The following is a 26,239-nucleotide window of genomic DNA, read 5'->3' as shown; positions in this document are numbered from 1 at the left end:
GGTAGGTAGCTTATTTTTATCACCGTAAGATTCCCAGAATGCCACAGATTACATCTTTTTAACATATATACAATTAGATTGTTAGCTCCCAAACCAAGCCTCCTGGCTTTTTGCACATAAAATCACACTCAAAGTAGGAGGATCTGTGTCATTTATAGGATAGAGAGGGACTCTATCTTACCATACAGAGAGGGGCCCGCGTTCACCACAAGACCCGTCAGGGGAAAAGGGGGAACATACTACTCACCATACCGGAACCAGGCGGGCACCAACTCCTGACAGTACCCCTCTCCACCGGGGCGGGAGGGCTGTCGACCGATATGGACGCCGTGACTCATGGTCTTTGGCGTTTCAGCGAGACGTTTAACTCGCGGGGTCAGTCCTTTAATGGGACTTTGTCGCGGCCGACCCAGCGCGGAGCTATGGCCTGCACGCGCTCGTAGGCTGAACTGGGGTGACCACCGGATCTCAACATCCAGCCCGTCGCCCAGTTCAGCTTTCTTGCTTGAAGATCTCACAGGAACACTGGAGAAAAAAAGCTGTCTAAAAAATCCTTTAAGAAAAAATTCTTGCCAGGACCTAAGATCCCAGCAAGGTATCTAGGTCCTTACTCCTAACTAGACAGAAAATAACTGATTTGCTGAGGCAGAGAGAGAGAGGATATACCCTCTGGGACTGCCCCTAGGGTGTGGCCCGAGCTTTTTAATTTCCTGTCTAGTCCTGCTCCTGTGGAGGCAACATAACCCGAAGGTGGTGTATCACCGAGGACTACGTCTGTCAATGAGCGCTAGAGAAATTATTTTTTGAAAATTGTCGCTCTTTTTTTGTTTTATAGCGCAAAAAGTAAAAATGGCACAGGTGATCAAATACCACCAACAGAAAGCTCTGTTTGTGGGGGGAAAAAGGACGTTCATTTAATTTGGGTACAGTGTCTCACGACCGCGCAATTGTCCGTTAAAGTCATGCAGTGCCGAATCGCAACATAGGCCCTGGTCTTTGAGCAGCCAAATCCTCCGGGGCTTAAGTGGTTAAAATAGAATTATTATAATTATAGAATAATAATAATCTTCTAAAATTCGAATCTCAAGTACAATAAATAAGAATATAAAAAAAAAAAGAATAGAATATAACCTTCTTCCAAAATTCGAATTTCGGATAGAAAAAAATGGAATAGAATAAAAAAAATAGAAAAAAACAATAGAATAGAATGAATAATAACAATTTCCCAAAATTTTAAAAGAATAGAAAATTAAAGAATAGAAAAGAACAAAATGCAATATAACCATCTTCTGAAATTCAAATTTCAAATAGAATAAATTCTTAGAGAAGAGAATAGAATAGGAAATTAAAGAATAGAAAATAAAGTATTAGAATAGCAAATGTAGAAAGGTTTCGTGGCCTGATGTGGGTCTGCCATTAGTACCGCAATCTTCTCCAGCCCACGTGAGCTCCCCAGGTGTGACAACTGAAGCAGGGACAACTCCAGCATCTTTGTTTGTGGTTTTTATTATAAGTTAAAGGGGATGGGAGAAGGGAATGAGTGGGATACTCCTTTCAGCTCGGACTAATTACAATTGGGACTTTGATACTGAAAATGCCTGTTGGCGCTTCCTTGACGCCAGCCAACGCTCACGAACACTGAGTACACACTGCAACTTGATAGAAGTGCTGAATCCTCGACTGAAAGTCCAGAAGATCCAGGACTGTGAAACTGTAGAACTCCTGACACTGTTATGCTGTACAATTCACTGAATACTGTCCCCCCGCTTCGGCCAGCTTGAGGTAGTATGGAGTAGAACTCTGCAAATCTGTACTTGCAACTGACACACTCTATACAATTCAGGGCCCAGATGCCCCCTTGACTGTAACTCTTCAGGGTCCTCAACCTAGGTACCCCCTTTGCAGCTAGCTGACACTGGATCCCAGAACCTCTTCCGGAGTGGTCCCCTCTGACTCTAGGCAGACCCCCAGGGGCAAACCTCAGTACTCACGTGTGTGTATGTGTGTGTGTATGTGTGTGTGTGTATATATGTGTGTATATATATATATATATATATATATATATATATATATACATACATACATACATACATACATACATACATACATACATACATACATACATACATACATACATACATACATGTATATATATGTGTGTGTGTGTATGTATGTGTATATATATATATATATATATATATATATATATATATATATATATATATATATATATATATATATATAATATATACACACACATTGGCTCCCACAGACTTGCCGGCTGGTTGGCAAGTGGTTAAGGACATAGAGCAGGGCTCAGGAGCGAGCATGCATGAGTGCTCCCATGGCATGCACTCAGTGGGGGGGGGGGGGGGTGATGTAGCACTTCAAATAAATTAGAAAATAAAATGATCTGAGGATGATATGCTGGATCATGCTTCACCTTATTTAGACAATATGAACTAAAGTATAAATTAATAAGTTAAAAAAAAAAAAAAAAAAAGATGAAACAAGTATGATGAGCTCCAGAGGCTGAGTGGAGTAAAGCACTGATTTTTGCTTTTTATTTAGTGTGGAGCTCTCAGTGGAGAGTCAGCTCCTGGTTTCATGTTTGATCCCATGTTGGGTACACAGAGAGTTGCTCTCAGCAGACAGACCCCCCTTCCTCCATGTGTCTCACTCATTCCGCTCTTTATTTTTAGCCTTGAACCAGTGGGAGCAGCTCCCGAGCGGCCGGCAGGCTCCAGAGAAGCTGGAAGGACATACCATGGTGGCTTATCAGGTGAGCCGGTTACTTGTGAAATTTCCCATTTCTAACAATAGCAAGGCATTTCCCCTGTAAAGAACAATCAAAGTGAACCTGTCAGTATCTTTACAACGCTGCATGAAAAAATTCCGGACGTGTCACCAATATACAGCAACTTGATCATTGTTCAGAATAGCTCCGCCTTTTATCAATCAAAAGTCACCCTGGAGCTCCAGTCAGTGACTTTGTCTAGGCTGAGATGATGCCATCAGTCTGCTGCAGGCAGGATGAAGCATTTGCTGTCTCCCCTCCGGCGATCAGACTGCAATATTGTACCTTTTGTAACAGGTTGCTAGATCTAGGTCAGAGGCTGCTGCAAGGGGCTGATCTGTAAGAAACAGGGGGGGGGGGGGGGGCAGTGGTGTATTTTGGTTTTGTGCTGCCCTAGGCAAGACTAAAATTGAGCGCCCCCTCCTATGTAAATTTTCCCCACTCCTTCCTTTTTAACGGATGTGACTCCCTTTAACGGATGTGACTCCCTCCAAGATTTAAGGACTACAAGTCCCAGCATGAACCCCTGAGATCTCACGAGAGCGGGGGTGGGAGGGAGAGAGAGAGGGGGGATGAGAGGGAGAGAGAGAGGGGGGATGAGAGGGAGAGAGAGAGGGGGGATGAGAGGGAGAGAGAGGGGGGGATGAGAGAGAGAGAGAGAGAGAGAGAGGGGGGATGGGAAAGAGAGAGAGAGAGAGGGGGGATGAGAGGGAGAGAGAGGGGGGGATGAGAGAGAGAGAGGGGGGATGGGAAAGAGAGAGAGAGGGAGGATGAGAGGGAGAGAGAGGGGGGGATGAGAGAGAGAGAGAGGGAGGATGGGAAAGAGAGAGAGAGGGGGAATGAGAGGGAAGAGGGGGTAAGATAGAGAGGAGGGGGGTTTGAAAGGCAGCTCTAGCAACCACTGGCCAAAAAAAAAGATTCTCCGGTGGAGGGGGGGGGGGGGGACTTTTTTGCTGCCCCCCTGCAAAGTGCTGCCCTAGGCCTGGGCCTTGTTGGCCTAGGCCAAAATACAGCACTGGGGGGGGGGGGGGGGCTGAGCTAGCATAAAGTAGATGGTGACCCTGCATGATGCCAGAACAAAAATGATTCTACTTTAATAGCATCATTTTTTGTTTTTCCTATTAACCACATTATCTCTCACCCCTGTAACCCCCTTTGGAGCAGAGCAATGTTTACAGAGCAATGTTTACATTACTGCTCAGCACCTGTTTATTTGGTATAACTTTTTCATTACAGAAGACACTTAGTCCCGGTTCACACACATATGCGATGCGGGAACCCTGCAAATCCACTGCGGGTTCCTGCATTGCATTCAACTCGCAGGCAGTTCACCTCTGCCATATGTGAATCCCTTCTCCAGATTTCCGATCTCTGCATTGAAAGGGGGCACGCTGGCATCTCTGCATTGAAAGGGGGCACGCTGGCATCTCTGCATTGAAAGGGGGCACGCTGGCATCTCTGCATTGAAAGGGGGCACGCTGGTTTCTGTGCTTTGAAAGGGGGCACGCTGGTCTCTCTGCATTGAAAGGGGGCACGCTGGTTTCTGTGCATTGAAAGGGGGCACGCTGGTTTCTGTGCATTGAAAGGGGGCACGCTGGTTTCTGTGCATTGAAAGGGGGCACGCTGGTTTCTGTGCATTGAAAGGGGGCACGCTGGTCTCTGTGCATTGAAAGGGGGCACGCTGGTCTCTGTGCATTGAAAGGGGGCACGCTGGTCTCTGTGCATTGAAAGGGGGCACGCTATGCCTTAATTACTGAAGGCCCCTTTCACACTTTTGTGACCTCAAAGTCACGCAATTTTTTACAGCGTTTTTTTGCCGAAAAAGCAATGCCTATTACATTTTTCTGTTTGCGCCCCCCCCCCCAAAAAAAAATTTTGAGCACCAGCCGCGACTGCTCTGGAGTGGCTTTAATGCTGACTTTGCCAAGTTCAGAATCCAACCCAGACGTTCTAGGAACTGTACTGTCTGGAGGACATTTTGGCTTAGAGCCGAAGCCAATCAATCTAGAAGTAATAGATCATCCAGATATCCTATTATAGATCTCCCTCGGGACCTAAGAACAGCCAATACTGGAGCTAGGATCTTTTTGAATGCTCTTTGAGCTGTGGCTAACCGGAAGGGCAGGTCCAGAAACTGAAAGTGACGGTTTTCCACTGCAAGCAGTAAACACTTTTGATGAGCCTGGAGTATAGGCACATGAAGATATGCAGCCTTGATGCCTATGGATCCTAAAAATTCCTATCCCTGTAGGGAGGCCATGACTAAACGGATTGACTCCATCCTGAAAGTACGAACGTTCAGAAACTGGTTTAGAGCTTTGAGATCCAGAATAGGTCTCACATCCCCGCTTGGTTTGGGGATTATGAACAGATTTGAGTAAAAACCCCTGAACCTTTAGTTCTCCGGAACCTCCCTTATCACTCTTGGGGCCCTCAGCAGTCAATGCAGGTCGCTCCGGGTCGCCCCAAAGAAGCTCCGAACCCTTTTTCTAAGTCGGAGCGACTTGTGTCGCTCCTATTAGAACGGGTCCACAGCTTCTCTATGGCAGGCGACCAGGTCGCCTGACAGGTCGCCCCAGTGTGAACGGGGTCTGATTCTCTATCTCCCGTCTGATCAATGTTTATAAACAATGTTACTTTGTATCTCTCTATCTCCTGTCTGATCAATGTTTGTAAACAATGTTACTTTGTATCTCTCTATCTCCTGTCTGATCAATGTTTGTAAACAATGTTACTTTGTATCTCTCTATCTCCTGTCTGATCAATGTTTGTAAACAATGTTACTTTGTATCTCTCTATCTCCTGTCTGATCAATATTTAGAAAAAATTTTACTTTGTTTCCCTATTTCCTGTCTGCTTAATGTTTATAAAAAAATGTTACTTGTTACTTTTTATTTCTCTATCTCCAGTCTAAACAATGTTTGTTTGAGTCAGGAGTTTCATTCTCTTTTTTAACGCAGTAACCCCCGTGTTAATTTAACCGGTTCCCGACCGCCCGCCGCCTTTTTACTGCAGCAGTGTGGCTCTCCTGCATGAACCGATGTTGACCTACATCAGTCGCGTGCCTGCAGCTAGGGGGCGAGTGCGCGGCGCCAGCGGCGCGCTTCCCCCCCCCCCCCCCTCGGCTGCGGGGACTCTGATGCACGGGGCAGGCGGCTCCGATTGCCGCCTGACACCCGCGATCGCTTCCCGCTGAGAGAGAACGGTCAGCTGTTGTAAACACATCTGACCGTTCTTCTCCCTGGAATGATCACAGAGCGCCTGTGATCCTTCTATATAGGATCGCAGGTCTCTATGATCATTTCACAAGCCACGCCCCCCACAGTTAGAATCACTCCTCTAGGCTCACATTTAACTCCTTGATCACCCACAGTGTTAACCTCTTCCCTGCCAGTATCATTAGTACAGTAACAGTGCATATCAGTGCATTTTAGCACTGATTACTGTAGTAATGACACTGGTCCCCCCCAAAAGTGTCAAATTACAGTTAGGGGTCTGATCTGTTCGCCGCAATGTCGCAGTCCCGCAAAAAAAATGCAGATCGCCGCCATTACTAGTAAAAAAATTAAAAAAACAATAAAAATGACATACATCTTTCCCGTAGTTTGTAAATGCAATAACTTTTAGCGCAAACCAATCAAAATACACTTATTGTAATTTTTTAGTTTTTTTGTCAAACATATGTAGCAGAAAACAATTTGGCCTAAAATGTTAAAAAAAACAAAATTAGATTTTTACATTAATTTTTTTTTTGGGAAGGTTGTTTTTTTTTTTGGGGGGGGGGGGTGTTATAAAAGTTATAAAAATGTTTTCAGTATTGTTGTTTTTTTTTTTTTGTTTATAGCGCAAAAAAATAAAAATCGCACAGGTGAGCAAATACCACCAAAAGAAAGCTCTGTTTGTGGGGAAAAAAGGACGTAAATTTTATTTGGGTACAGCGTTGCACGACCGCGCAATTGTCAGTTAAAATAACGCAGTGCCGAATCGCAAAATATGGCCTGGTCATTAGGGGGAAAATCTTCCGGTCCAGAAGTGGTTAAGAGCTAAGAATTGCGAGTAGTGGGGGGGGGGGGGGGGGGGGGTAATGCCACAGAGGGGCAGAAGGACCGGATATACTGCATTCACTCTGTGCACTTTAATTAAATTATTTTGGCATTTGTAGCACATGTGGTGTCTTCATCTTATTATTTATTTGTGTATTCTTATACACAGTGCTGAATGTTTAACTTCATGCCATTGTTTGGGAAACTTGAAACCAAATGTCTTGTGATGGAATGAAGTTTATCAAGTAGTTAGAATACTTACTTACATCTGCTGGATATATATACAGTGCTATATATACAGTGTGTGTGTGTATATAGATATTACACAAGAGCCTTATTGGAAGTTTTCATACTGTGTATTGAAATATTGCCCACTCAGAGATATCACAAAAGACAACTAAATATCCCTAATAATAAAAAACATATACAAGAAATATATACTTTTTTTTTTTTTTTCTGAGACGTACAAACATTTTTTTGTTGTTTTGGTATTTTTTCTTTCATTCTTTAATATTTTTATTTTCCAATACATTTATTTTTTTAATATTTTATTTTAAAACCTTTTTGTATGTATTTTCTGTACATATTTTGTTATGGATATTCAGTTGTCTCTTGGGATATATAATAAATATTTTTTTCCTCAGTATAAAGACTGGATAAACCTGGGTACACATTGTGTGTGTGTGTGTGTGTGTGTGTGTGTGTGTGTGTGTGTGTGTGTGTGTGTGTGTGTGTGTGTGTGTGTGTGTGTGTGTGTGTGTGTGTGTGTGTGTGTGTGTGTGTGTGTGTGTGTGTGTGTGTGTGTGTGTGTGTGTGTGTGTGTGTGTGTGTGTGTAATATATTTTTTTTTTTTTTTTTAGCACAGATCTTTTATGGGCAGAGGGCAGGCCCGGACTGGCCATAGCGACAATTTTGAAAAAAATAAAAACAATATTTTTCACATTCTGCTATATGGCATTCTCAAAAAAAAAAAAAAAAATTAAAAATCTAAATTTAACATTTTAGGTCAATTTGTTTTCGGCTACATATTTTTGGTAAAGAAAATCACAATAAGCGTATTTTGATTGGTTTGCGCAAAAGTTATCGCGTCTACTAACTACGGGAATGATTTATCATTTTTATTGTGTTTTTGTTTTTTTTTGTTACTAGTAATGGAGGCGATCTGTGATTTTTAGCGGGGACTGAGACATTGTGATGGACAGATCGGACATTTTTGACACTTTTGGGGGACCAGTGACATTACTATAGTAATCAGTGCTAAAAATATGCACTGTTACTGTAATAATGACACTGGCAGGGAAGGGGTTAACCCTATGGGTGATCAATGGGTTAAATGTGAGCCTAGGGGAGTGATTCTAACTGTGGGGGGGGGGGGGGCTTGTGAAATGACCATAGAGACCTAGGATCACAGGTCTCTAGGATCACAGGTCTCTATCTAGAAGGATCACAGGTGCTCTGTGATCCTTTTCAGGGAGAAGAACGGTCGGCTGTGTTTACAATAGCTGACCGTTCTTCTCTCTCAGCGGGGAGCGATCGCGAGTGTCAGGCAGCAATCCGAGCCGGCTTCCCTGCTGCCAAGTGGGAGCGGGAGCGTGCGGGCTGCAGTACGCGCTCGCCCCCTAGTTTCCCACGCGCAACTGACGTAGCCCTAGTTTGCGCAGGAGAGCCACCCTGCCGCAGTAAATAGGCGGCGGGTGGTCGGGAAGTGGTTAAGTCACATGCCATTACTTTTATTGTATGTAGTTGTTGGTGTTATTACAATAAAACCTTGGATTGCGAGCATAATTTGTTCCAGAAACATGCTTGTAATCCAAAGCACTCTGCTATAGAACATTACTCTCCCCCCCCCCCCCCCCCCCCAAAAAAAAATGAAAAATTAAATTTTTTTTAGGCCAATTTGTTTTCTACTACATATTTTTGGTAAAAAAAAAAAAAAAAAATCCCAATAAGCGTATTTTGATTGGTTTGCACAAAAGTTATTGCGTCTACAAACTACGGGAAAGATTTATGTCATTTTTATTTATTTATTTTTACTAGTAATGGCGGCGATCAGCAATTTTTAGCGGGATTGCGGCTGACAGATCGGACCATTGACTGACATTTTTGACACTTTTAGGGGGACCAGTGACATTACTACAGTAATCAGTGCTAAAAATATGAACGGTTACTGTAATAATGACACTGGCAGGGAAGGGGTTAACACCAGGGGTGATCAAAGGGTTACGTGTGAGCCTAGGGGGTGCTTTTTAACTGTGTGGGGGATGGACTTGTGAAATTAACACAGAGACCTGTGATCCTATATAGAAGGATATATGGATATATGTTTACAACATCTGACCTTTCTTCTCTCTCAGCGGGGAGCGATCGCGGGTGTCAGGCGGCAATCACGGCCACCAACCCCATGGATCGGCATCCCTGCTACCAAGTGGGGGCAGGCGCGCGCCCCAAGGACCGTTCCCGTGAACAGACGTGTAGCCCATACGTCGATTCTCGCAGCCGAGCCAGCCTGCCGCAGTATATCTGCGATGGGCGGTCGGCAATCGGTTAATGAAGGTTCAACATTGAGCAACTCACAGATTGATGATTTAAAAGAGGCTCATCTAAAGTACGCAGGCATCCGGGGTAAAGGGGTCCACAAAGACCGTCCTCCGCACCGCCGGCTCTCACTGCTATCAGTCTGCAATCGTGTTCAGTAGGACTACCCTGCAGTAGAGCGATCTGAAAGTGAGGCTTGAAGTGCTTGTGGGGTGTGGAAGGGATGCAGCCGATGGCGGTGAGGAGGACGGTTTATGTGGACAGCTTTACCCCGGATGCGTGCATAGATGTGCCTGTTTTACCCACTTTACCACCGGAGGATTTTGCTGTCTTACGTCTGGGCCACTTTTTGCGATTCGGCACTGTGCGACTTTAACTGACAATTGCGCGGTCGTGCGACGCCGTACCCAAACAAAATTTACGTCCTTTTTTTCCCACAAACAGAGGTTTCTTTTGCTGGTATTTGATCACCTGTGCGATTTTTACTTTTTGCGCTATAAACAAAAAAAGAGCGTAAATTTTGAAATAATAATAATATTTTTCACATTTTTTATATATGAAATTCCCCCAAAAAAATGTAAAAATCTAAATTTTTTTAAAATTTTTGGCCAATTTGTTTTCTGCTACATATGTTTGGTAAAAAAAATCACAATAAGCGTATTTTGATTGGTTTGCGCAAAAGTTATTGCGTTTACTAACTAAGGGAAAGATTTCTGTCATTTTTGGTGTTTTTTTTTATTAACGAGTAATGGCGGCGATCTGCAAATTTTTTTTTTTTTTTTTTTTTTTTGCGGGACTGCGACATTGCGGCGGACAGATCGGACCCTTGACTGACATTTTTGACACTTTTGGGGTTACCAGTGACATTACTACAGTAATCAGTGCTATAAATATGCACTGTTACTGTAAAAATGACACTGGCAGGGAAGGGGTTAACTTTATTGGAGAGGGAGGGATTAATGTATGCCTGGTGCTTACTAACGTGTGTGGGGGGAGGTGACTGTGTGACACAGGGACAGATCGGATGTTCAGCTATGCTGAACCCTGCAATCTGTCACTGTTTGTCACTTAGGAGATCCGCCCGCTCTGTTTACACAAGTGGGCGGATCTCCAGACTCGATTCCCCGTCGATCGGGGAAGAGCATCGGCGATTGCCACTGCTCCTCCCCTGGCCCGACTCCTGCTGTGACTGAATACAGCGGGAGCGAGCCTCCGGCGGTGGGTGAGCGCCGCCCACAAGGGGAGGAGTCCAGCAACGTAGGTCTACGTCGCTGAATGGGAATGAGCCACTGTGCCGCAGTAGAGGCTCAGTGAGCGGGGCTAAAGTGGTTAATCATCAACCGTGTGAGTTGCTAAATATTGTACTTTCATTAAATGTAACCATATTGCTACACTTTGAGGCGCCCTCTTCTTTTATACTCAGTTGTGACATGATGCTACTTGTATATCAAGACAAAAATGTTTTTAAAAAAAATTTGCTTGTCTTGCAAAATGCTCTCAAACCAAGTTACTCCCAATCCACGGTTTTACTGTATTTTTATTATTGCGTTTGATTAAATAATATTTCTTTTCCCTTGTAGGATGTCCTGTATGTGTTTGGTGGAATGATGGATTTTGCAGCAAACAGAGAGAACACCCCACTCTGGATGTACACTGTGGGTGAGTCCCATCGGGGTATTATTCTCCTCTGACATGCGGGGGTCATCTCTAGTATAGGTTTCAATATCATTTACTAATTGTGTGATCCTCCTGGGAACAGATAACATCGATTGTTTATGTGTAGAGCCAATGCTGGAATACAAAGAAAAGAACACAGTATCTGACAAAAGTAAGTACACCCCTCACATTTTTGTAAATATTTTATTCTATCTTTTCATGTGACAGCACTGAAGAAATGACACTTTGCTACAATGTAAAGTAGTGAGTGTACAGCTTGTATAACAGTGTAAATTTACTGTCCCCTCAAAATAACTCAACACACAGCCATTAATGTCTAAACCGCTGGCAACAAAAGTGAGTACACCCCTAAGGGAAAATGTCCAAATTGGGCCCAAAGTGTCAATATTTTGTGTGGCCGCCATTATTTTCCAGCACTGCCTTAACCCTCTTGGGCATGGAGTTCACCAGAGCTTCACAGGTTGTCACTGGAGTCCTCTTCCACTCCTCCATGATGACATCACAGAGCTGGTGGATGTTAGAGACCTTGTGCTCCTCCACCTTCCGTTTTGAGGATGCCCCACAGATGCTCAATAGGGTTTAGGTCTGGAGACATGCTTGGCCAATCCATCACCTTTACCCTCAGCTTCTTTAGCAAGGCAGTGGTCGTCTTGGAGGTGTGTTTGGGGTCGTTATCATGTTGGAATACTGCCCTGCAGCCCAGTCTCCAAAGGGAGGGGATCATGCTCTGCTTCAGTATGTCACAGTACATGTTGGCATTCATGGTTCCCTCAATGAACTGTAGCTCCCCAGTGCCGGCAGCACTCATGCAGCCCCAGACTATGACACTCCCACCACCATGCTTGACTGTAGACAAGACACACTTTGTACTCCTCACCTGGTTGCCACCACACACACTTGACACCATCTAAACCAAATAAGTTTATCTTGGTCTCATCAGACCACAGGAGATGGTTCCAGTAATCCATGTCTTCAGCAAACTGTTTATGGCTTTCTTGTGCATCATCTTTAGAAGACATCTTAGAGACATCGGGGGCATAAAGGTGGGACAAGTGGAGCATAAGGTATTTGCCTTTGCAGATGATATCCTGCTTTACATAAGTAATCCGAGGATCACTTTGCCCAACATAATTAAAATAATGAAACAATATGGAGAACTATCCAATTTAAAAATTAATCAAAAAAAATCAGAAATATTAAATATTAATATCCCTAAACAAGAAGAGGAGATGTTAAAAAAAGAATTTCAGTTCAACTGGAGAAAAGATGAGATTAAATATTTAGGGATAAAATTAACCCCAACTCCAGAAAAACTCTACAAAACAAATTTTCTAGAACTTCTGAATGAAGTAAGATCAGAATTAAATAGATTATCCCCGAGAATCTTTTCCTGGATAGGGAGAATAAATACGATAAAAATGATAATCCTGCCCAAAATTATATATAAATTCCAGATGATTCCGATTTCATTACCTCAAGTATTTTTTAAAACACTGAAAAGATTAATATCCCGCTTTATTTGGAAATATAAAAAGCCAAGGGTAAAGTACACTACACTATGTAAAGGTAAGGGACAAGGGGGACTAGCCCTACCCTACTTTAAAAATTATTATTTTGCAGCAATACTCACAAGGGTGATAGAATGGACAAAAAAAAAATGATAGAAATTGGGTGGTAATAGAAAGCACGATGAGTGGTACACACCTAGCAAAAGTTATATGGATACCTGAGAGGTTTAGAAATCTGGACACTAACACGCATATAATCAAAAGAAAATTGGAAACACAATTCACCACTGATCCCGTTACAGGGCACAAAATTTTTTGCACCAGGGGAAGAGAAGGAATTAGGTAAATGGATAGAAGAAGGAGAAGCACAATTAGGGGATATAGTAGAGGAGGGGAAAATTATAACCTTGGCGGAGCTGAAACAAAGGAAAGAAAATTGGAAGATAAATGAGTGGAGGTATATCCAACTAAAGCACTTCACATTGTCACTACCGCAGCCATTGAGAGATATAAACGACCTCCGCCCTTTTGAGCAATTATGTCTTAAGGATAAGATAATAAATAATATTTCGAATGTGTATAAAATACTGTTAACAATAACAAAAGAGAGAGGAATATCATTAAAAGAAAAATGGGAAAGAGACCTCGGCCCGTGTAGTAACAACAAACAGTGGGATAAGAGCCTTCAATTAGTACATAAATCTGCGATAGACACCAACACGGAGGAGATGAACTATAAATTGATCACAAGGTGGTACAACACTCCTGATAAGATGGGAAGAATTCAGGTGGAGAGTTCAAGACTTTGCTGGAGGGGATGTCAGATGGTAGGGACTATAGCCCATATATGGTGGGAGTGCCCAAAAATTAAAGTATTCTGGAGTGAAGTTATAGAATTAATAAGTAAAATTACTAAAATAGATATTCCCTTGGATCCTTGGAAATGCATGTTTCATGGAACCCATATGTCAGTGAAGCAATATAAAAAAACATTACTCCCTCACTTATTAAACTCAGCTAAGAGCTTGATTCCCTTTAATTGGCAAAAAGAAGAGGCCCCCTCCAGGAAAGATTGGCTGTTAAAAGTAGAGAAAATAAGAAAGTTGGAGCAGCTGAGGACCTGGGAGGAGGAGGAACAGGGGAATGAAGAGGAGATTTGGGATGAGTGGCAAGAGTTTAAGGACACAAGGGAATACAGAGAAATAATAGGAGTCGAATGATAAGAAGAGACGGGGGGGGGGGGGAGGGATAAGGAAGGGAGGGGGGAAAAAAAAAAAAAGAGGCTTCCTTCTGGGACGACAGCCATGCAGACCAATTTGATGCAGTGTGCGGCGTATGGTCTGAGCACTGACAGGCTGACCCCCCCACCCCTTCAACCTCTGCAGCAATGCTGGCAGCACTCGTATGTCTATTTCCCAAAGACAACCTCTGGATATGACGCTGAGCACGTGCACTCAAACTTCTTTGGTCGACCATGGTGAGGACTGTTCTGAGTGGAACCTGTCCTGTTAAACTGCTGTATGGTCTTGGCCACCGTGCTGCAGCTCAGTTTCAGGGTCTTGGCAATCTTCCTATAGCCTAGGCCATCTTTATGTAGAGCAACACTTCTTTTTTTTTTCAGATCCTCAGAGAGTTCTTTGCCATGAGGTGCCATGTTGAACTGCTAGTGACCAGTATGAGAATCAAATTTAACACACCTGTTCCCCATTCACACCTGAGACCTTGTAACACTAACAAGTCACATGACACCGGGGAGGGAAAATGGCTAATTGGGCCCAATTTGGACATTGTCACTTAGGGGTGTACTCACTTTTGTTGCCGGCGGTTTAGACATTAATCTCTGTGTGTTGAGTTATTTTGAGGGGACAGCAAATTTACACTGTTATACAAGCTGTACACTCACTACTTTACATTGTAGCAAAGTGTCATTTCTTCAGTGTTGTCACATGAAAAGATAGAATAAAATATTTACAAAAATGTGAGGGGTGTACTGACTTTTGTGAGATACTGTATACAGTGTTTGAAGAGCAAAAAAAAAAACACATAAAAAATCTCATCATAAACACTCACGTTTCTGGTGAATTCCATTGAAGTCTATTACATGCAAAACGTGGGGAAAAAAGTCCCTGACCTTTTCCACAAATGCTGCAAAACTCATAGGTGTGAACGTGTACCATAGGAAACCATGTTAAATGGACTGTAGTGTGTTTCTGCAAACTGCAAAACGCACTAAAAAAAATGCATAGGTGTAAACGTAGGGTAAGTGGTGGATTGGGACTATATTCTAGCAATTTGCCATACTTTACATGTCATCTTAGTGCTTCATTAAATATGAACTATTGATCGACCGATATCGTTTTTTTACCGCCGATGCCAATATTTTGGTCATCAGATATCGGTATTGGCCGATATTTTCGGACATTAAAAAATTTTTATTTTTATTTTTTTTTTTAATGTCTACAGGCACTGTGGTGGAGGAATCTGGGGATCCAAAAGACCCCAAACCCCTCCTCTACACTTTAAAAGCATTCAAAACGCCAAGTTTGGCTGTTTGGAATGCTGTAAGTGTTTTTTAATTTGGCGCCGCCAGTACCCGGAAGTGATGTCATGTCATCACTTCCGGGTACTCAGCGGCACCGAATTCAAAGAAATGGAGACCCAGTCAGGTGGCAGCTGTGCAGATGGGAGACCCGGTTAGACGGCGGCGGTGAAGGTAGGATGCCCGGGTCTCCCGGTGGGACGGGAGACCCAGGTGAGCTGCGGAAGGCGGTGGGAGGGGGAGGGGGACATTCTCTTCCACTCCTTGTAATGACAGCCGAGTGGCTTCTCAGCCGCATCGATGGTCATTACAAGACAGCTGACCGTTGGCTATGGACGCCGGTAGCAGGGTGATGCCTCTAGCTGCAGGCATTACTCAGGTACAAGCACTTTCCTGGAATATCGGTAAATCAAAAGGCCGATTCCGATATATTGGGCAAAGTGCATATCGGCTTTGCCGATAATCGGTCGATCACTAATATGAACTGATCTTTGCTGCAATATAGCACATCTGAATTGTGTTTATTGGTTGTGGATAATGATAAATTGTGGCATCTCTATAGAAATGAGAAGTCTGTATTGGTAAAAGTCTCTTGTCTCTTACTTTTGGAAATATTTGATTCTAATTGGTCACTAAAAGTGACACGACTCCGGGCGTACAGTCACATGTTCCAGCAGGATCCTTCTTGTAACATTTTATGATACATTGTTGCTGTGACTTCCTATCTGCCCAGGTATAAGAGAACAATGTTTTATTTTTCAGACGGCAGGAAGTGGTATGAATTCCGGTCTCCGAGCAGTCAGGTAATTCTTCTTCTTTTTCTGTTTAATTAGGGAATAGATCCGCCCGTGGTTTTCTTTGTAATTAAAATGTCATCTGTGTGTTTCAGGAGAGCCGGCCGTGCAACAGGAAGGGGCACAGCGCCGTAGTGTACCGGGCCGCCATGTTCATCTATGGGGGATATTTCGATATCGAGGGTGCTGTGGAGGAATTCTGGGTGTTTTATTTTGGTAATTATCGTTTACAGTTGTACATTGAAATGAAACCGTATGTGCGCAAATACCTCTGGCCTCAGATGGGGGACATTGGAGGCACTTTACCAAAACTGGAGCGGCAGTGCATAGTAAGCATTCAGACTCCATCTTCAGTTTAATCAGTTATGGGTGCTCAACCTGTGGCCCTCCAGCTGTTGCAGAACTACAAGTCCCATCATGCATCTGTCTTTGGGAGTCATGCTTGTAACTGTCAGCCCTGCAGTGCCTTATGGGACTTGTAGTTCCGCAACAGCTGGAGAGCCACGGGTTGAGCAGCTACTATGATGAAGCTTTTGAAATTGAAAGAAAGCAGCCGATTGGAGCAGTTGAGCATGGCAACCAGATTCTGGTTGCTCCAGTCTTAGTAAATTCCCCATAATCTATATCCTTAGGGTGCCAGGATAGGGGGGAGCAGCAGTGGAGATTGAGGGGTCACGGGTTGCAATGGTGACTCCCTTCATGCTCCAGAGAACCCGTGCAACCTCCCCGTCACATCCGGTTTTATATCGGGACTGGAGCAGCAGCGGCAGCATTTACTGGAACCAATCCCCTGTATTTTTCCCCTGCACCTGCTGAATACTGGCAGGAGGAAGAGTAGGAGAAGCTGGCTTTCAGGGACTGCAGGGGGAAAATACAGGGGATTGGGGGGGGGCAGCAGTGGTGGAGATTGAGGGGTCACAGGCTGCAATGGTGACTCTGCTTATGCTCCAGAGAATCCATGCAGCCTGCCCATCACATTCAGTTTAACATCGGGACAGGGGCAGCAGCGGGAGCATTTACTGGAACCAATCCCCTGTATTTTTCCCTGGCAGCCGCTGAATACTGGAAGGAGGAAGAGTAGGAGAAACTGGCTTTCAGGGACTGCAGGGGGAAAATACAGGGTTTTTGGGGGGGGGGGGCGGTGCAGTGGTGGAGATTGAGGGGTCACAGGTTGCAATGGTGTCTCCGCTTATGTTCCAGAGGACCTGTGCAGCCTCCCTGTCACATTCGGTTTTACATTGGGACAGGAGAAGTGGCGGGAGCATTTACTGGAACCAATCCCCTGTATTTTCCCCTGCAGCTGCTGAATACTGGCAGGAGGGAGAGTAGGAGAAGCCGGCTTTCAGCGGCTGCAGAGGGAAAATACAGGGGATTGGTTCCAGTAAATGCTGCCGCTGCTCCTTTCCCAATGTAAAACTGAATGTGACAGCGAGTCTGCATGGGTTCCCTGGAAAAGATAGGGGATCGGTTCCAGTATATGCCGCCCTTCCTATACAGGTTCAGCTTCCTTCTGTTCTGTTGCGCAGGCCCCCTGTTTGGTTCCCCTCCCCACTTCCCTCAGGGCAGCCAGCTTCCTCTCCAGCTGGCTGCTGGGGATATTTCAGGATGGATAGCAGGAACGGGGCTGGTAAATATGTAATTTACTGCCCCTTCCTTTTCTGAATAAACACAGTGGGTGATCAGTACCAATCACTCCTGTGTCCATTCATAACTGAAGCATAGTAAGCGGTGTTTACTATGCTTCAGTTTATGCATGAACAGAGAGACAATACAGAGCTCTTCCTATTCATTCATTCTGTGCAGCTGAGGCTGCAGAGATGGAGATTGAGGACTGTGTCCTTAATCTTCTTTTCTTGTCTCAAAAGTGAGACCTCAGGGGGTCTGTGTAGACACTTGGTATTTCAGCAAAGCTCCCTAACAGGACTACTAAAAAATAAAATGGTAAAGTAATTTTATGAAAAAAAAAAAATTATATATATATATATATATAAAAAAGAAACCTACTGTCATCATCCACTACTGACCCCGTCCTGTGCCCTACTAACACCATCCATCAGTAGTCAGAGCAGAAGACAGAGGGTGGGGTGCAGAAAAAAGTCGCCCTTTCTGTGTAAACAGAAATCCTTGCAGCAGCCCAGGTTGGTTCCAAGGTGTCCTTCACACAGCCATGACTAAGGATTAAAGTCCGAAACGCGTAGGCTGTTTTACAGCTTTGTACAGGTTTACTGAATATAGAAATACTATTTTGGATGTCACCCTGAGCGCCGACCACCCCTTTACTTACTCTGGTCATTCACACAGTGTAGGAGATCCTGTGGTCATGGTGGTCACCATTGAGCCTGCCTATGGCTGGATCTCTGCCTCAGGGTAATAATGTTAATGCTAGCAACTTCTCTTTTTTGTTTCCTTTGGTCTGTTAAATACATAGTTACATAGTAGGTGAGGTTGAATAAAGACAATAGTCCATCCAGTTCAACATGTGTAGGTGTGTGTGGATGCAATCATCTCTCATACCCCTGAATGTTCTGATCTTGGAGATGTATGTCCAAGAGTCTTTTAAAAGTAGCCATACTCCCCGCAGTTACTACCATTTGTGGAAGCGAGTTCCACAATCCTATTGCCTTTACTGTAAAAAAACATTTTCGTAGCCTCAGGTTAAATCGCTTCTCCTCTAATCGCATTGTATGGCCTCGTGTCCTCTTGCATTCCTTGCGACTGAATAGCTTTTTTTTCTATGCTGAGATCACCATTGAGGTATTTGTAAATCGCTATCATGTCCCCTCTCAGGCGTCTCTTCTCCAGGGAGAATAAATTGAGCGCTTGTAAATGCCCCTCATAATTTAGGTCCTCCAATCCCCTAATTAGTTTAGTTGCTCTTCTCTGGACCCTCTCCAGCTCCAGCACATCCCTCCTGAGGACTGGTGACCAGAACTGGACAGAATACTCCAGATGTGGTCGGACCAGAGTTTTATAAAGTGGAAGGATTATAGTCTTATCTCTGGAATAAATCCCCTTCCTTATGCATGCCAATATTCTGCCAGCTTTGGTAGCTGCAGCTTGACATTGCATGCTATTGCTTAGTCTATCTTCTACTAAGACTCCCAGATCTTTCACCATTCTTGATTCCCCCCCAAAGCATATTTTGCGTTTATGTTTTTAGTCCCCAAGTGCAAAACCTTACACTTCTCTACATTAAACCTCATTTGCCATGTCGTTGCCCACTCTGTTATTTTGTTCAGGTCATTCTGTAAGATTTCTGCATCACAATGTGAAGTTATTGCCCTGCCCAATTTTGTATCATCTGCAAAAACTGAGATTGAGCTGCTGACCCCGTCCTCAATGCTGTTTATGAATAAATAATAATTGGTCCCAGGACTGAGCATTGGGGGACCCCACTTACCACTCCAGACCAGTCTGAGTACGCGTTATTTATTACCACCCATTGGACATGCCCCTTTAACTAAATTTCTATCCAAGAGCAAATCTTGAGGTCTAAGCCTGCCGACCTTATTTTGTAAATTAATCATTTGTAGGGGACTGTATCGAATGCCTTAGCAAAATCCAGGTACACCACATCTACAGGCCTCCCCCCTATCTACCTCACAGCTCAGTTCCTTGTAGAATGTTAACAGATTGGTCTGACAAGGACGCCCTTTTGAAAACCCGTGCTGATTACTGCTGATGATACTGTTGACTTTAGCAAATTCTTGGATATAGTCCCTTATTATCCCTTCCAGTAATTTACATACTATCGACGTCAGGCTGACCGGCCTATAACTAAACATATTTTGTTATATCCGTATGCAAATAAAACCTGCTGAGCAAACTTGTGATAAGTTCCTGTGTTCTCTGCCAGTGCTGCACTCTTATCACTTACATAGTTCTTAAATCTTTATTTATTCTGCCTGTATGTTGCCTTCCCTGGGTTCTCCTTTCTCGTATAATCCAGCTGCTAATGAGATTTTTAATAGAACCTTTACCATTTTCCTCACATACCTTACTTTTATTCCCAGTGATGTCATCACTGGGACTGTGTGCTTCTCTATGCAATGCAGGCAGATCAACGCTGGTTGGAGGAGCCAACAGTGTGCTGTACATAGCTTCCTCATAACATCACAGAACTCTGCCTCTGTGGGCTGGCTCCTAGGAGGAGCCTATGCAAATATCAAGTTGCTGAGGACGCCTGTCGCATGCACCTCCATGATTGAATGAACTGAAATCCAATGAATAAAAAGGGGTGGGCCAGTCAGGCTGGAGAGGAAAGAGCTAGATGGCACTGGATGTCTTCCAGCCAGGAAATGAGGCGGGCTCTATTTAACTTGCTGCAGCTTCTAATGCACATTGTGAGAAGCTCAGTGTGCAGTGAAATCAGAGGAGGCCATTTTAGTCCAGGAGAGGAGCCTGCAGGTCATATTTAACACTTGGTACGATATTTGAGGATCTTTAGCTAGTCTAACCCTCTCCAGCTCCATGTATTGGGGTTCTCTCAATGAATTGAGGTCTTCTCCATGGTATGGTTCTTTCCATGTATTGGGTTCTCTTCCAGTTTGGGGCTTTCTCCTCAAATCAAGGTCTTCGTATTTTTGTTCTTTCTATATATTGGGTTCCCTCCATGAATCAAGGTCTTCTCCATGTTTGGCTATCTCCAGGTATTGAGGTTCTCACCTTGAATTGAGGTCTTCTCCATGTATAGGTTCTATATATTGGGTTCTCTTTATAATTTGAGGTCTTTTTTTTTGTGGGGCCCAAAGCAGCTGTCCCTTGAGCCCGCACTGCCTGCAAATAGTTAATAAGTGGTTTTGGGAGGGCCCAAGAAAATATTTGCCCAGGGTCCAATCAATATTAAAGACGGCCCTGTGTATTGGGGTTCTCTCCATGAATTGAGGTCTTCTCCATGGTATGGTTCTTTCCATGTATTGGGTTCTCTTCCAGTTTGGGGCTTTCTCCTCAAATCAAGGTCTTCATGTTTTTGTTCTTTCTATATATTGGGTTCCCTCCATGAATCAATATTGGGTTCTCTTTATAATTAGATGTCTTTTCCATGTATTGGGGTTCTCTTTATAAATCAAGGTCTTCTCCATGTCCTAGTTCTTTCTAGGTATTCAGTTTCTCTTTATGAATCAAGGTCTTCTCCATGTATTGGTTCTTTCTATGTATTGGGTTTTCACCATGGAGAGAACCCAGTACATAGCACCTATACATGGGGAAAACCCCATACATAGAATCTATACATGGAGAAGACCTCAATACATGTATAGGTTCTATGTACTGGGTTCTCTCCATGTATCAAGGTCTTTTCCATGTATAGGTTCTATGTATTGGGTTCTCTCTATAATCTTAGGTCTTTTCCATGTATTGAGGTTCTCTCCATTAAGCAAGGTCTTCTCCATGTCCTAGTTCTTTCTAGGTATTAGGTTACCCTTTATGAATCAAGGTCTTCTCCGTGTATCGGTTCTTTCTATGTATTGGGCTCTCACCATGGAGAGAACCCAGTACATAGCACCTATACATGGGGAAATGAACTATAGACAAATATGTATACAGCGCTATATAAATATGATGCACATTGTCACTTTATTTGATTTTATATAGCGCTGTATACCTATTTGTCTATAGTTTATTTCTCCCATTAGTGAAGGAGGTTCTATATAGCTGCTGTATTTTCTTTGTGTCCCAAATGATTGGGTCTTAACACTATACCACTTTATATTTAATTGCGCTGATTTACCTTTTTGCACTATACATGGGGAAAACCCAATACATAGAAAGAACCAATACATGGAGAAGACCTTGATTCATAAAGAGTAACCTAATACCTAGAAATTACTAAGACATGGAGAAGACCTTGCTTTATGGAGAGAACCTTGATACATGGAGAGACCCCAGTACATAGAACCTATACATGTATCGAGATCTTCTCCATGTATAGGTTCTATGTATTGGGTTCTCGCTATAATTCAAGGTCTTTTCCACGTATTTGGGTTCTCTCCATTAATACACGTCTTCTCCATGTCTTGGTTCTTTCTAGGTATTGGGGATCTCCCCATGAATTGAGGTCTTCTTCATGTTTTGGTTCTATGTATTGTGGTTCTCTCCATGTTTTGGTTCTTTCTGTGTATTGGGTTCTCTCCAAGATTCAAGGTCTTCTCCATGGTTTTGTTCTTTCTATGTATTGGGTTCTTTCCTTGAATCGAAATTGTCTCCATGTATTAGTTCTGTCTCTGTATTGGGGTTCCCTTCATTTATTGGGGTTCTCTCCGTGTACTGGGTTCTCTTCCAGTATGGGGTCTATTCAGGTTTTGCAGTGCGCTGTGGCGGATGATATAAAGTTACCATCATACAATAACGAGACTTCTTACAATCTGTGCTGTCCTCTCCTCCAGACACCCAGAAATGGTCAGCGCTCAGTCCACGCACACGGGGCCTCGGTCCAGGACCTCGCCATGGCCACTCCAGTGCCACACATAACTCTGCAATGTACCTGTTCGGGGGATTAAAGAATATGGCTGAACAAAATGACTTCTGGAGGTTTGACTTCCGCCGACACAACTGGTCCAACATCAAAACCAGGTACATCAGACGTTTCCATGTCCTATCTGTACATCCTCTCTGTTACATATCTGAGTAGGCCTGACCCAGGAGCTTATCTCCCACAGTGCAGCAGGAGCTTTTTAATGTGATTTATAACACCTAGATGGCGCTTCCCTTCTATACTGGGTTCACAAACACTTCGTTCCTATTCAAATTGCATGTGATTCTTTGCGATTTGCACCTATTAATTTTGTATTGATGCAGATCACACTCCAAAGTATTGATACTCAGTATTGGTGAGTACTTGACCTAAAGTATTGTTCGTATTCGCACTAAAAAACGAAATCTGTTCAACAAAAGTTAGAAAGATTTTATCCTGAGGACACCATATACACAAGGATAAAAGTAGGAAGGGTTAAGCTAAGGAACCTAAGTGGTCATCACAGAGCCCTGACCTCAACCCTATTGCACAGCTTTATACTGACACAGTTTGACCAGTTTGGTGTAGAGGAACGAAAGTGCCCTGCACAGAGTCCTTACCTCAACCCTACTGAACACCTTTGGAATGAACTAGAACGAGCCAAGTCTTCTCAAAAAAACATCTCCATAAAGACATGGTTCGAGGAGTTTGGTGTGGAGGAACCCTAAGTGGTCATCACAGAGCCCTGAGCTCAACCCTACTGATTGCCTTTGGGGTGAATTGGAATGGCTATGGTGAGCCGGGCCTTTTCATCCAACATCAGAACCTGACCTAACAAATGGGCACAAATTGCCACAGACACTCCCAAAAAAGCCTTCCCAGAAAAGTGAAGGATGTTATAGCCACAAAGGAGGGCAGTTCCATATTAATCGCCATAGGGGGAAACTTCATATCAATTTGGGGTACAACAAGCGCATATGGGGGTGTGATGGTCAGGTATCAAACCTTGAGACAAGGGATACCATGGGTATCAACCCCCCCAGAGGGTTTTTTGGCAGCAAATATAAAACAAGTGTTGAAATGGAGAAAAGTCAAAAGTTTCTAAAAAGTATTACTTTATTCAACAGGCATTATCAAAAGTGACAAAGTGATTAAATAAATATTTAAAACAACCCCTTGGCGGGGAGGTACCTTATGAACTCCGGTTACAGACATATATTGGTGACAGCATATTGTATCGCATAATGATAATCCCAAAGGTGAAAAACAGCACCCCAAACACCATATGGTGGGAGGACGACAACCCCAACGCGTTTCTACCTAATACAGGTCTTCTTCAGGGGGACTGTGATATCATAGGAGTGAAATCAGCTGGAACCCAAAGAGCACATTGAGTAAATTAGGGCATCCTCAGAAGCCAGAAAGGCATACCCTTCCTACCTCAGAAGCCAGAAAGGCATACCCTTCCTACCACGAAGGGCAGAGTGGAAGTAGAGGTCTGCAATAAGTCACCAGACAGAATGGCCGCCAAAAAGGGCACAAACCACCCGTGTACAGTCGCTGCAAGCCTACTTGTGATAATGACTTCCAGAATGGGAGGATCCTCCAATATATGTCTGTAACCAGAGCTCATAACGTACCTCCCCGCCAAGGGGTTGTTTTAAATATTTATTCACTTTTGATAATGCCTGTTGAATAAAGTAATAATTTTTAGAAACTTTTGACTTTTCTCCATTTCAACACTTATTTTATATTTGCTGCCAAAAAACCCTCTGGGGGTTGATACCCATGGTATCCCTTGTCTCTAGTAGTATTGGGTGAGCAGCCTCTCCACTGCCAGTGTTGTATTCTTACAGGTATCAAACCTTTGGCCACATAGTCTTCACCTTAAATTTTCTGCTGTTTTTAAATTTATAACTGAGTTTTCTGTTTTATTTGTCCAGCTCTGGTCCCCCAAAACTAGTAGGCCATGCATCAGCTGTCCACCAAGGCTGCCTATGGGTCATTGGTGGAGGACTACCATCTCGCAGCCCCACCAGTAACCTGTGGAAATACGACTTCACCTCCCGCTCCTGGAAGAGGATATCCCGTGGAAAGGAATGCAATGACTGCGCCAGGATCTACCACTGTGTCGTCCCGTTGGATTGGCGCTCCCGGCCGGGATCGGGAAGCTCAGATTCTGGATTTGACAAGAGCTCAGAAGGCGAGCAACCTGACAAACTCCATTCATTTCACTCTTGGGGCACCAACAAAGTGTCCACCATTCCTACCTCGGATAATATAGAGATGAAACCTCTTAAAGATAGTTCGCCCAGCCCTTTGTTCTGCTCCTGTTCCTCGTCCGCTGATCTCACAGATGAGCACCATCTCCTCACCACCTATGAAAATGAATGTTTCTCCTATTCCGGGGAGGAAACTGATGCAGATTATTGCCAGATGGGCTCAGAGAGCCAGACTCTGCCAGCAAAGGAGAATGTTTTCCTGGTCATAGGTGGGAGACCTTTATCGAGACACTGTGAGATCTCTGTATCACATATCCAGCTGGAATAGCAGCAGCCGCCGCAGCCCGCATCCTCCAGCTTTTTGATTTTGGCTGCCAGGACATGCTGGAACTTGTAGCTGGAAAATCACAGAATGCAAAAATGTTTTAAAAGCTAAAAGCATCGCCCCTTTTTCTGCTGTTACAATGCATCTTGATCACACTCATCACTCCACTTCTCAGAGCTACATTGTATCTTTTTTTAAACCTGAACTTCAGCCCTCCGTTCAGTCATGCCCAGTTGTACCGACTCCTCCCCTTCAACTGAAATGGTTTCTTCCGATTTCACTGCACATTGTGTCTAATAGGTTTAGTGCCTCTAGCGCCATCTAGTGGACAGAATGCGCTATATTCCTAAAATACCCAAAGTAGGAAGAAGATACCACATTACGGCCACTAGATGGGGATGACAATCAAAGGAAATAAAACATATTAGACACAACACTAGGACTATTCTTGACAGCTGTGTGAATGTCTCAAACTACTTTTTATTTATTTTTTTTCCTTTCATAAATAGACTCCCCCTTTAGTATGTAATGCTTTTCAGGTGAAAAGGGATCACATTATTATTTTTCTTAGATTTCCCTTTCCTGCATTCTTTTCCTATCTTTCTGTGCTGTGCACGTCCTTTGTATGTGTGACTACAGCAGAACATGTGTGTTGGCAAGGCTGCTTGTCCCCAATGGGGACTACAATGTGACATCAAGAGCACAGATAGGGACAGGAATAAAGTGTTGTCACCATCAAACAAGAAGTGTCTGAACAAGGAGCTCCGGAGATTATTTTAATGAAAGCTTCAGATTTAAGGAGATTGAATATTTTTGAAATGACATGAACATGTTCTAATGCTTTGATCTACAGGGAATGTGTGTGTGTGTGTGTGTATATATATATATATATATATAATCATGAACACTGAGGTTCACCCGTGACTGGAACGATAGCAGTGAAGGATTAGCGAGGAATGTCTGGTATGTCAGGAATACAATGTTATCAACTCATAAGACAAATACTAAAGTGTGAATTATAGGACTTTCTTGTAGCAGTTTGCCGTCTCCTAGGACAGATCTCAGTCCTCTGGGAGGTGACGGAAGATTACTAGGTAACCTAACCTCACCTGCGTCCTCTGCAATGACACCCAACCTCACCTGCGTCTTTCCTGTCCTCTGCAATGACACCCAACCCCATTTGCGTCCCTCCCATCCTCTGCAACGGCACCCAAACCCAGCTGTGTTCTCTGTAATGACACCCTGCATCCTTCCTCTCCTCTGCAATGACACCCAACCTCACCTGCGTCCTTCCCATCCTCTGCAACGGTGCCCAACATCAATTGCGTCCTCTGCAATGACACCCAAC

The 26,239-nt window shown here is 43.7% G+C and overlaps 1 protein-coding gene across 1 annotated transcript in view; it reads left to right on the top strand.

Annotated features, from left to right (window-relative positions):
* Positions 1-25,120, top strand: part of LOC309557824 (putative protein tag-53) — a 52,004-nt gene extending 26,884 nt beyond the window's left edge. The window contains exons 3-8 of the mRNA XM_082260591.1: positions 2,703-2,782; positions 10,956-11,034; positions 15,862-15,902; positions 15,989-16,109; positions 22,277-22,463; positions 24,288-25,120. Of these exons, the coding sequence (XP_082116717.1) occupies positions 2,703-2,782; positions 10,956-11,034; positions 15,862-15,902; positions 15,989-16,109; positions 22,277-22,463; positions 24,288-24,894 (1,115 nt within the window). The 3' untranslated portion in view covers positions 24,895-25,120. The remainder of the gene's footprint in view (positions 1-2,702; positions 2,783-10,955; positions 11,035-15,861; positions 15,903-15,988; positions 16,110-22,276; positions 22,464-24,287) is intronic.
* The last annotated feature ends 1,119 nt before the right edge of the window (positions 25,121-26,239 follow it).

The sequence above is a fragment of the Pelophylax lessonae genome, assembly GCF_965119305.1.
Source record: "Pelophylax lessonae genome assembly, chromosome: 6".
NCBI lineage: Eukaryota > Metazoa > Chordata > Amphibia > Anura > Ranidae > Pelophylax > Pelophylax lessonae.
This window is presented reverse-complemented; position numbering and strand designations above follow the sequence as displayed.